Below are 13703 nucleotides of genomic sequence, written 5' to 3'. Positions count from 1 at the left end.
GCTAACCCTGAGTTTATCCAACTCTCTCCTAAAATCCTACGTGACGACAGAACCTCAGTCAAACCCCTAAATTCAGTGGAACAGCGTAAAACGAGCCTCAAAGCTTATTCCCTACAAGGTCCCAACCAACCTGTGAGGAGCCTAAGTACCGGTCCTCTCTGCAGTAAAGTTATTTCCAGTTTACTACAATTCTGGTTGTGGACAACCCTTTATTCCTCCCTATCGTTCCTGGGACGGGTGGCGGTAGGATATATATATGAGGAGGAACCCGCACCCTGGCATCACGACAGTTAATGGTTAATCCAACACCCTTTCATCACTGCACAGCTACACCCTATTCACCCTACACCCCCCCCCCAAGCTACCACAACTATATATACAGTATATATCATCTGTCTGTATACACTGTTCTCATATCATATATATACAGACTGCTATCTGCTAGATTTTATTGGTGGGCCTGCTGCGGCACCACAGTTGATAAGAAGCGGCACACATCATAGGAGAGGGGGTGCCCGAGTCTAGCCAGGCCTAGGGCAGCACAGAACCAAAATATAATACACTACTGAACATGTGGCCTCATCCCCAAGAGGACTGGAGGCTGAAATCACTGCCAAAGAGGCTTCAACTAAGTCCTCAATAAGGGGTATGAATACTTAGGTCACTGCAAGATTTTAGTTTTTTTTTCCAATAAATTAGTAAAGATTTCTAACGTTCTCTTCTCACTGTCATTATGGAGGATTGAGGGGAGAATCATGGGAAACATAAAGCAACATAACAAAATGTGAAAAAAAGTGAAAGGGTCTGAAAACTTTCCGGATTCCTGGTATATGATGCCTGTGAGAGGAGATGCCGGTGCTCATCCCACATCCCTGTCACCTGAGCACATTCATTCCTTGGGCCCTTTGTCAGATATAGCCCCTCCGGACCCCTCTCACCGTTTGTCATCATCACTTGATTATCTTCGCATTGATTGGACGCGGCGGTGGCGGGGAGCGGAGCGCACACATCTTCCTGGGGGATTTCATCTGCTCAATTGATGGATTTGGTCTGGTTATATTTTTTGGCATTGAACAGCTTCAGTCTGCTGCGCGCCTTAGAATGATGAATAGGACAATGACTCTCACTCTCCACCGGCTCCGGGATGTTAATTGTTTCTGGGGAGAAGGATTTGGTTGTTTTCCCCATCTCTCTGCTCGGCGGAGGCTCCAGGGATGAGTTTCCCTCCGGCTGACAGGTTATAGGCTGTATATGCTGGTATTCTCTATTGAGTGATTTATACGGCGTTCAGCGTGCACATTAGGTAAATAGTCGTTATACATCATCCTTATTATTTACATACAAGAAAGATTTTCCACAGAAATGTAGAAGTAACAAACAAGCAAAACAGATGTGAGGAGGAAATGACACAAAGTACAAACATTGGGATCACAGGCGGGATAGAGACAACAGGATCAGGTGAAGACGATGACAGAGGAGACAGAAGAGGAGGACCAGTCAGCGGCCCAAGAGGAGGGCCCGACAGAGACAGAAGAGGAGGACCCGACAGCAACAGGAGAGGAGGACCCGACAGCGACAGGAGAGGAGGACCCGACAGCGACAGGAGAGGAGGACCCGACAGCGACAGGAGAGGAGGACCCAACAGCGACAGAAGAGGAGGACCAGACAGCGAGAGAAGAGGAGGACCAGACAGCGAGAGAAGAGGAGGACCAGACAGCGACAGAAGAGGAGGAGCGACAGAAGAGGAGGACCCTACAGTGACAGAAGAGGAGGACCAGACAGCAACAGAAGAGGAGGAACCGACAGCAACAGAAGAGGAGGACCCGACAGCGGCCAAGAGGAGGACCCGACAGAGACAGAAGAGAAGGACCCGACAGAGACAGAAGAGGAGAACCCGACAGAGACAGAAGAGGAGGACCCGACAGAGACAGAAGAGGAGGACCCGACAGAGATAGAAGAGGAGGACCCGACAGAGACAGACGAGGAGGACCCAACAGAGACAGAAGAGGAGGACCCGACAGAGACAGAAGAGGAGGACCCGACAGAGACAGAAGAGGAGGACCCGACAGAGACAGAAGAGGAGGATCCGACAGAGACAGAAGAGGAGGACCCGATAGTGGCCCCAGAGGAGGACCCGACAGCGGCCCAAGAGGAGGACCCGACAGCGGCCCAAGAGGAGGACCCGACAGCGGCTCAAGAGGAGGACCCGACAGAGACAAATAGACATGTGGGAGAGCGAGAGAAATCATTAGATACAAGAAATCATAAGATGATACAGAAAATCATTATGATAAATGTATATAAGTATATTAATGGTCCATACAAAAAATATGGAGAAAAACTGTTCCAGGTTAAACCCCCCCAAAGGACAAGGGGGCACTCCCTCCGTCTGGAGAAGAAAAGGTTTAGTCTCAAGGGGCGACACGCCTTCTTTACCATGAGAACTGTGAACTTATGGAACAGTCTACCTCAGGAACTGGTCATAGCAGGAAAAATTAACAGCTTTAAAACAGGATTAGATACATTCCTGGAACAAAATAACATTAATGCTTATGAAGAAATATAAAATCCCATCCCTTCCCCAATATCGCGCCACACCCCTACCCTTCAATTCCCTGGTTGAACTTGATGGACGTATGTCTTTTTTCGACCGTACTAACTATGTAACTATGTAACTATATTAGATACAAGAAATCATAAGATAATACTGAAAATCATTAGATGATACAAGAAATCATTAGATGATACAAGAAATCATTAGATACAAGAAATCATTAGATGATACAAGAAATCATTAGATACAAGAAATCATTAGATGATACAAGAAATCATTAGATACAAGAAATCATTAGATACAAGAAATCATTAGATGATACAAGAAATCATTAGATGATACAAGAAATCATTAGATACAAGAAATCATTAGATGATACAAGAAATCATTAGATACAAGAAATCATTAGATGATACAAGAAATCATTAGATACAAGAAATCATTAGATACAAGAAATCATTAGATGATACAAGAAATCATTAGATACAAGAAATCATTAGATGATACAAGAAATCATTAGATACAAGAAATCATTAGATGATACAAGAAATCATTAGATGATACAAGAAATCATTAGATACAAGAAATCATTAGATGATACAAGAAATCATTAGATACAAGAAATCATTAGATACAAGAAATCATTAGATGATACAAGAAATCATTAGATACAAGAAATCATTAGATACAAGAAATCATTAGATGATACAAGAAATCATTAGATGATACAAGAAATCATTAGATGATACAAGAAATCATTAGATACAAGAAATCATTAGATGATAAAAGAAATCATTAGATACAAGAAATCATTAGATACAAGAAATCATTAGACGTTACAGGAAATCATTAGAAGACAGGAGAGACCAAGAGAAACAAGAAATCTGTGGATATAAGAAATCATTAGGAACTTGTATCTAATGATTTCATATATCTCTTATACAAGAAATCATTATGGACAAAAAAAATTAAAAATCAGTAGCTACAGAAGATCATTGAGTGCTCTGGTAATGGAGCTCCAGCAGAGTGTAAAGCCCAGGAGGCAGATTGTGACGGGCACTATTAGGCTATGCTAACATGGCAGAATTTCCGCATTGAAATCTGCATAGAAATTCTGCATGTGTTTACATCCTATTATCTTCAATGTGATTCCACAGTCCCATTCACATTGCAAAATTTTTCGCTGCAGTTCCGTAGCTAAAATTCTGCATTCCCCCCAAAATATAAGTCATGGGGATAACCCAATGAAGTCAAAGGGGCTTTTTTCTCCCCAAAATGAATATTTTCATGCGAATTGTGTGTGAAATAAGCGTGAAATTCGTACACAAAATTTTAACTTTTTCAATTAACGAAACCCCTATTAAAAGTGCGCTGTGCATTCATGTGAAATTCATGTAGAAATTCCGCAGAAAATCCGCATCGATGCGGAATCCCGGCCAAATTAATGTGGATGCGGAATTCCTCATCTATGCGGAATATCTGCCGTCTGAACATAACCTTACTGTTGGGGGTTCTAAAAAAAGGGGGCAATATAACTGTGTGAATCCCCATTGGGGGGAACATTATTACAGGACTGTTTTTAGACACTTTTTTTGCCGTAAAATGGGCTCGGCTGTGGGAAAAGAAAGAGTTTGCGTGGCTCTAGACATGACACTGTGCGCCAAAAAAAAAAAAATTATCCAAATTCAAGTACTAAATTGCGTTGCCCTTTAAGCCAAAAAATACTCTAAACCAGTGGTCTTCAACCTGCGGACCTCCAGATGTTTCAAAACTACAACTCCCAGCATGCCCGGACAGCCGATGGCTGTCCGGGCATGCTGGGAGTTGTAGTTTTGCAATATCTGGAGGTCCGCAGGTTGAAGACCACTGCTCTAAACTAAGGTTATACAGCCCAGGACTGAGCATTTTCGGCTTTTTTGTTGCAGTAATTGGCAAAAAATAAATGGAGGTAATTTTGTTCATCCCCATTTTCTTGCCAAATACTGCACAGAAATGTCTGAAGATGAGTAGGAATAACATACGGTCATATTATTTTATGCAGTGTGAACTCCGACTCTGGTGCGGTCCATTGTGCCCGACAGAAGCAAATTGGGCGCACCCTTCCTGCCTCCTTCCCTACCATTTGGCGCAGGTAGCGCATGTGTTCAAAAGTTGCAAATATTTGCACAGAAAACAATTTTTTTGTAAACAAAATCAGAGACTTTTGAACAAATACGCCGCTGGCTTAGTAACTGTCCCCCAATGTGTTGTGAGATTTTAGTTGCGCATTTCCACTACGTTTCTGGATTCATCTTTAGTGACCATTTATCCACCGCAACGTCATAAACGTATTTCCCTTATTGATTCTCAACCAGGAGGATTCTGGACTAGACTTTGCTCCATCTTATCATGGTCACATTGTTACGGGGTCACATTATTATGGGGTCACACTACTATGGTTCACATTATTAGGGCGTCACATTACTAGGGGGTCAAATTATTATAAGGTTCATATTATTAGGGGGTCACATTATTATAGGGTCACATTACTAGGGGGTCACATTATTAGGGCATCACATTACTAGGGGGTCAAATTATTATAAGGTTCATATTATTAGGGGGTCACATTATTATAGGGTCACATTACTAGGGGGTCACATTATTATAGGGTCACATTACTAGGGGGTCACATTATAGGGTCACATTACTAGGGGGTCACATTATTAGGGCGTCACATTACTAGGGGGTCAAATTATTATAAGGTTCATAGTATTAGGGGGTCACATTATTATAGGGTCACATTATTATAGGGTCACATTACTAGGGGGTCAAATTACTATAGGGTCACATTACTATGGGGTCACATTATTAGAAGGTTCATATTATTAGGGGGTCACATTATTATAGGGTCACATTACTAGGGGGTCACATTATTATAGGGGTCACATTACTAGGGGGTCACATTATTATAAGGTCACATTACTAGGGGGTCACATTATTATAAGGTTCACATTACTAGGGGGTCCCATTATTATAGGGTCACATTACTAGGGGGTCACATTATTATAGGGTCACATTACTAGGGGTCACATTATTATAGGGTCACATTACTAGGGGTCACATTATTATAGGGTTACATTACTAGGGGGGGTCACATTATTATAGGGTCACATTACTAGGGGTCACATTATTATAGGGTTACATTACTAGGGGGGGTCACATTATTATAGGGTAACATTATTATGGGGTCACATTATTATAAGGTTCACATTATTAAGGTGTTCACATTATTATAGGGGTCACATTTCTATAGGGTCCCATTACTATGGTGACCGCCAAGTAATGTGACCCCCTAGTAATGTGACCCCCTAATAATGTGACCCCCTAGTAATGTGACCCTATAATAATGTGACCCCCTAGTAATTTGACCCTATAATGTGACCCCCTAGTAATGTGACCCTATAGTAATGCGACCCCCTAGTAATGTGACTCTATAATAATGTGACCGCCTAGTAGAGTCACATAACTAGGGGGGGGTCACATTACTAGGGGGTCACATTATTATAGGGTCACATTATTATAGGGTTGCATTACTAGGGGGTCACATTATTATAGGGTCGCATTACTAGGGGGTCACATTATTATAGGGTCACATTACTAGGGGGTCACATTATTAAGGTGTTCACATTACTAGGGGGTCACATTATTATAGGGTCATATTACTAGGGGTCACATTATTATAGGGTCACATTACTAGGGGGTCACATTATTAAGGGGGTCACATTACTAGGGGGTCACATTATTATAGGGTCATATTACTAGGGGTCACATTATTATAGGGTCACATTATTAAGGTGTTCACATTACTAGGGGGTCACATTATTATAGGGTCACATTACTAGGGGGTCACATTATTATAGGGTCACATTACTATAGAGGCCGCAGAAGAGACAGGACACTACGTGACTGGATATGTAATGGCGCCTGGAGAGATTTCCTGAACACAGACATTTTATACCGCGCACTAAACAACGACAGGAGCCGAGTCACATTGAGACGGTCACGGTCCAGGCGCAGCTTCAATCTTTCCTTCTCTGCAGTTCTAACATGAACCATCCAAGCAATAAAGATACCAGGCCGGAGGCAACGTGTAACTAATAGTCCAACAGCAGCCATAGTGCGGTCATTCTACATCCAGGGCGGACAGATACATTAAGAATTGTCCGACAAACACCGGTTATTTTTATTCCCAATTCCCCATTATGGTCGAATGTTGATGGGAGAAGTTGCTGACAGACCCCTGTTCCCTCCAGGTCACTCTACACCAGTGTTTCTCAAGCGCGGTCCTTAAAGGGGTACTCCCCCCCCCCACCCCCACCCTTAGACATCTTTATCCCCTATCCAAAGGGGATAAGTTGTCTGATAAGAGGTCTGATCTCGGCTGCGGCACCCCACCCCAGTCCTGGATGACTGGCGATGTGGGCCGGACGCTCATGACGTCACAGCCACGCCCCCTCAACGCAAGTCTATGGGAGGGGGCGTGACTGCCGTCACGCCCCCTCCCATAGACTTGCATTGAGGGGGCGTTGCCATGACATCACGAGCGGGCGCGACCGTGGCGTGACAAGCTTTCGGCGCAGCATCCAACATTCTAAACGAATGCTGGGTGCAGCAGGGAGATCGCGGGGTTCCCCAGCGGCGGGACCTCTGCGGTCGGACATCTTATCCCCTATCCTTCGAATAACAGTTGTTGGAGGGTCTAAAAGTACCCCCTTTTAGACCCTCCAAAGGGGTCCTTATTTCAGGATTTCCTTAGTCTTTCACAGGTGATATAACTGTAGTGATGTCTGATTCACTGATCAGAGTTATATCACCTGGGACAGACTAAGGAAATCCAGAAAACAGGACCTGATGGGGGGAGTTGAGGACCCCGCTTGAGAAACACTGCTCTACAAGGTCATCAGGAACAAAGGATCAGGCATGGTAAAATCTAATATGCCTGATCCTTCCATCCCTCCACGTCTGCTGTGAGGAGTAGGATAAGAACGCTCACATACTGTGCACCTAAAAACAAGCCCAAGTTCTGGCTAATGTGTGTGGAACCTAAGGAGTTAATGAAGGTCATGAAACAAAAAATATATCAAAGCACAGCATGAATAGTCTATGTGGTTAAAAAGACTCTTGTCACACCCGACCACAAACTCCACCTGTTTAAAGACAAGTACTTAGAGCAGCTACCAAAGTTTCCTTGTCCTCTATTCAGACACAGGTCTCTTCATTACACACCCCTCTTGTTTATTCATTACACTGTCCCGTCTCTTCATTACACACCCCTCTTGTTCATTCATTACACTGTCCCGTCTCTTCATTACACACCCCTCATTTATTCATTACACTGTCCCGTCTCTTCATTACACACACCCCTTGTTTATTCATTACACGGTCCCATCTCTTCATTACACCCCCCTCTTGTTTATTCATTACACGGTCCCATCTCTTCATTACACACCCCTCTTGTTTATTCATTACACGGTCCCATCTCTTCATTACACACCCCTCTTGTTTATTCATTACACTGTCCTGTCTCTTCATTACACACCCCTCTTTATTCATTACACTGTCCCGTCTCTTCATTACACACCCCTCTTGTTTATTCATTACACATTCCCGTCTCTTCATTACACACCCCTCTTGTTCATTCATTACACTGTCCCGTCTCTTCATTACACACCCCTCTTGTTTATTCATTACACTGTCCCGTCTCTTCATTACACACCCCTCTTGTTCATTCATTACACTGTCCCGTCTCTTCATTACACACCCCTCTTGTTTATTCATTACACTGTCCCGTCTCTTCATTACACACCCCTCTTGTTTATTCATTACACATTCCCGTCTCTTCATTACACACCCCTCTTGTTTATTCATTACACACCCCTCTTGTTTATTCATTACACACCCCTCTTGTTTATTCATTACACGGTCCCGTCTCTTCATTACACACCCCTCTTGTTTATTCATTACACGGTCCCGTCTCTTCATTACACACCCCTCTTGTTTATTCATTACACGATCCCGTTTCTTCATTACACACCCCTCTTGTTTATTCATTACACTGCCCCGTCTCTTCATTACACACCCCTCTTGTTTATTCATTACACTGTCCCGTCTCTTCATTACACACCCCTCTTGTTTATTCATTACACATTCCCGTCTCTTCATTACACACCCCTCTTGTTTATTCATTACACATTCCCGTCTCCTCATTACACACCCCTCTTGTTTATTCATTACACTGTCCCATCTCTTCATTACACACCCCTCTTGTTTATTCATTACACATTCCCGTCTCTTCATTACACACCCCTCTTGTTTATTCATTACACACCCCTCTTGTTTATTCATTACACATTCCCGTCTCTTCATTACACACGCCTCGTTTATTCATTACACTGTCCCGTCTATTCATTACACACCTCTTGTTTATTCATTACACGGTCCCGTCTCTTCTTTACACACCCCTCTTGTTTATTCATTACACGGTCCTGTCTCTTCATTACACAGCCCTCTTGTTTATTCATTACACTGTCCCGTCTCTTCATTACACACCCCTCGTTTATTCATTACACTGTCCCGTCTCTTCATTACACACCCCTCTTGTTTATTCATTACACTGTCCCGTCTCTTCGTTACACACCCCTCTTGTTTATTCATTACACTGTCCTGTCTCTTCGTTACACACCCCTCTTGTTTATTCATTACACTGTCCTGTCTCTTCATTACACACCCCTCTTGTTTATTCATCACACTGTCCCGTCTCTTCGTTACACACCCCTCTTGTTTATTCATTACACTGTCCCGTCTCTTCATTACACACCCCTCTTGTTTATTCATTACATATCCCCCCCATCTCTTCATTACACACCCCTCGTTTATTCATTACACTGTCCTGTCTCTTCATTACACACCCCTCTTGTTTATTCATTACATATCCCCCCCATCTCTTCATTAACCACCCCATGTCCCCATTACATCCCCCTCCCCCGTATCTTTATCACACTCCCCCCATGTCTTCATTACACACCCCACCTTTTCATTACACCCCCATCTCTGGCAGGACCATTTCTAAGAACTTAGTAGAATGGAATAGGGTGTCATGGCGCCTATTATATGTCCTGCTATTGACAGCAGCCATTGTTGCCTTAGTTTGCAGTGGTGTTGGTGGACTGCTACAGAATGGAAACAAGTTGCACATTTCTGGTTGCTCCAGCAACCTAGAAGTGTGCAGGGTCTACAGGCCGGGCTGAAACACCTGTAGGCAAATGTGGCGCAGTATGCTATACAGAACCTGTATGTCTCCATGTATCCCAACCGTATCATCCTGTATCCAGGCTAGAGATGCCACACAGGTTACTAGAGCCTCCATGTATCCCAACTGTATCTCATCTGAAGTACTAGAGCCTCCATGAATCCCAACCGCATCATCTTGTATCCAGGCGGGAGTACTAGGGCCTCCATGTATTTCAACTGTATCTCATCTTGTATCCAGGCTGGAGTACTAGAGCCTCCATGTATCCCAACTGTATCTCATCTGAATTACTAGAGCCTCCATGTATCCCAACTGTATCTCATCTTGTATCCAGGCTGGAGTACTAGATAGAGCCTCTATGTATCCCAACTGTATCTCATCTGAAGTACTAGAGCCTCCATGTATCCCAACTGTATCTCATCTTGTATCCAGGCTGGAGTACTAGAGCTTCCATGTATCCCAACTGTATCTCATATGAAGTACTAGAGCCTCTATGTATCCCATCTGTATCTCATCTTGTATCCAGGCTGGAGTACTAGAACCTCCATGTATCCCATCTGTATCTCATCTTGTATCCAGGCTGGAGTACTATTGTAGTTTCCCCAATAATCTCCTTTCCCTCTAATATTGTCATCACTTCCATAGATCATTATAGTCACATAGAAAGTTCCATCACATCTTCCTGGTGCGTTATGTTTTATCTGTCTTGTTTATTATATATTTATTATGTGCTGTAATATTATAATATACTATTGTATAACCCCCATCTTGTTTATTATATATATATTATGTGCTGTAATATTATAATATACTATTGTATAACCCCCATCTTGTTTATTATATATATATTATGTGCTGTAATATTATAATATACTATTGTATAACCCCCATCTTGTTTATTATATATATATTATGTGCTGTAATATTATAATATACTATTGTATAACCCCCATCTTGTTTATTATATATTTATTATGTGCTGTAATAGTATAATATACTATTGTATAACCCCCATCTTGTTTATTATATATATATTATGTGCTGTAATATTATAATATACTATTGTATAACCCCCATCTTGTTTATTATATATATATTATGTGCTGTAATAGTATAATATACTATTGTATAACCCCCATCTTGTTTATTATATATTTATTATGTGCTGTAATAGTATAATATACTATTGTATAACCCCCATCTTGTTTATTATATATATATTATGTGCTGTAATATTATAATATACTATTGTATAACCCCCATCTTGTTTATTATATATATATTATGTGCTGTAATATTATAATATACTATTGTATAACCCCCATCTTGTTTATTATATATATATATTATGTGCTGTAATAGTATAATATACTATTGTATAACCCCCATCTTGTTTATTATATATATATTATGTGCTGTAATAGTATAATATACTATTGTATAACCCCCATCTTGTTTATTATATATATATATATTATGTGCTGTAATATTATAATATACTATTGTATAACCCCCATCTTGTTTATTATATATTTATTATGTGCTGTAATATTATAATATACTATTGTATAACCCCCATCTTGTTTATTATATATTTATTATGTGCTGTAATAGTATAATATACTATTGTATAACCCCCATCTTGTTTCCTATAAGTCGCCCCACGTTGAGCTCCTCAATGATGTATGGGACTATTTCTGTCATTCATACATTGTGGAGTCTTGTTTGTAGAGATTTGTCATTGTTCGTGTACAGTGAGGAAGATAAACCTGTTGTTAGAGTAAACGCAGAACAGACGTCTAAGAACGCGCCAGATTTATCACAGTCACATTCAGAGCTGTTAAAAAAAAAATTCACAGCAATTTTTTTCAAAAAAACAAACAAAACGAAATTTCTGCAGGTGATTTCACATTTTTTCAATACATTTTTATATTCCACCTTATTGTACACAAATGGGATTATTTTTTATTTTTACTTTTAAACAGTGGCTTTTAGTGGAGACATTTTTCTTTGCCGCTTTATCCCCTTCGTATTTTTTTTCATTACAGATCATTTGACTTCAGAATTTCTACTGAGAATGAGGGGGGGGGGGAGGGGGGGCGGGCGATGCGGTGAATTTGAAATCCACATTGCACCTTTGAGTTTTTTGTATGTTTTTTCTCCCATAGAAGTAAGTATATGGCTATGTTCACACGGCTGGAAATAAAATTCCACACGGGCATTCCGCAAATCTTATTGCGTGTTAACTTCAATGGGGATTCCACTGTCCCATTCACACAGCGGCATTTCTGCTGCGGAAATTCAGCATCCCGCAAAATGATAAGAAATGTCTTTTGATTTTGTGGGATTCCGTTCAAAGCCCCACTGAACCACTGAAATGCCACTTGAATTCTGCAAAACTGCGAAAAACACACACAGTCCGCTTTTCTTAGCGGAATAGCAAAAATTCCGCCGTGTGACCATGGCCTAAAAAAAAAAAAAAAGTACCACACCCTCAACATGCTGCAATTTTGGAAAATTAAGAGGACCCTATTGATTTCTATTACCTATTGCAGTGTTTTCCAACCGGGGTGCCTCCAGCTGTTGCAAAACTACAACTCCCAGAATGCCCGGATATCTGAAGGCCGAAGTTGTAGTTTGGCAATAGCTGGAGGCACCCAATTGGAAGACAATGACCTAGTGACTTAGATTGGGACCATATAAATCAATGGAGTCCGCTGCTCCCGGTAAAGGTCGGCATCCTGTTTCCCACTGATGGTTCTTACCTAAGAAGACGATGGTCTGTTTCCGGGCAGATCTGGCTTCGGAGCTGTTACTCTTGGTCATTTCGTCTGTGGCACCAACACTGCGCTGACCCTTCACAGTGATGGTTCCTTTCTTCCCCACCATCAAAGCCACCATCATCTTCCGACACATAAAAGCCACAGAGACCAGCACCACTATGTAGACCGCGAAAGCGCTGAAGATGCTGGCCTGGAACGTGGTCCACTGGGAATGGAGGCTGGTGCACAGGGTAAGGTTGGCATTACGATGGTAAGAGGTGTTGCACTGGGAACGCAGACCAGACATGGCACTCAGGGGATATTCCGCGCCCATGGCGAAAATTAAAGGCAGCGCCACACAAACAGAGGTCAGCCAAGCGAAACCGATCATCAGCTTCACGACCCGCGTGCCTGCGATCACCTTGAAGCGGAAGGGATGGCAGATGGCCATGTACCGCTCGAAACTGAGAGTGGCCACGTGGAAAATGGTGGCATAGCTGCAGGCCTCGAACAGAAAGCAGTAGACCTTACAGGTGATGTTTCCGTAGGTGGAGGAGAACGGAAACCAAATGACCGACAACAACTCCACCGGCATCCCCAGCAGGATGACCAACAGATCGGAGCACGCCAAGCTGATCATGTGGTCCGTCACTCCCTTCTGGAGATAGCCCTTGTCCCTCAGAACTTTGGTGGTCTGTATGGTCACGCTGTTGCCCACAATTCCAGCCAGGAGGATAAATCCATAGATGACGGTCAGGCAGATTTTCACTGCCAGTCGGACCTCGAAGTCGGGGACGTGGGAATGGTCAATGAGATGCCCACAGGGATCCTCCTCCGCCATGTTCCTTATGGACCTTCTGTAGGTCAGCTGTACATCTCTATAGAGATCATGGAGAAGGCCGAAGCCTGAAAGGACTGAGGACTGGTAGTATATGTTGTACTTGTCTGGAACTTGAGCCGAGCCCTGGGCGCGGACGCCTGTTACACATTAACCGTACAGATTCACAGATAGGAAGAACATGATTGAGAAATTCTGTCAGGTGAGGGAGGAGGCCGGAAAAACTCAACAAGGACAAACCCATGAAATCAAAGTCCTGCT

General features: G+C 42.4%; 1 protein-coding gene across 1 annotated transcript in view; it reads right to left on the bottom strand.

Annotated features, from left to right (window-relative positions):
• Positions 1-13445, bottom strand: part of GPR39 (G protein-coupled receptor 39) — an 83929-nt gene extending 70484 nt beyond the window's left edge. The window contains exon 1 of the mRNA XM_056533476.1: positions 12608-13445. Coding sequence (XP_056389451.1) covers positions 12608-13445 — 838 coding nt within the window. The remainder of the gene's footprint in view (positions 1-12607) is intronic.
• Positions 13446-13703: the final 258 nt, after the last annotated feature.

Source organism: Hyla sarda, chromosome 8 (genome assembly GCF_029499605.1).
Source record: "Hyla sarda isolate aHylSar1 chromosome 8, aHylSar1.hap1, whole genome shotgun sequence".
NCBI lineage: Eukaryota > Metazoa > Chordata > Amphibia > Anura > Hylidae > Hyla > Hyla sarda.
This window is presented reverse-complemented; position numbering and strand designations above follow the sequence as displayed.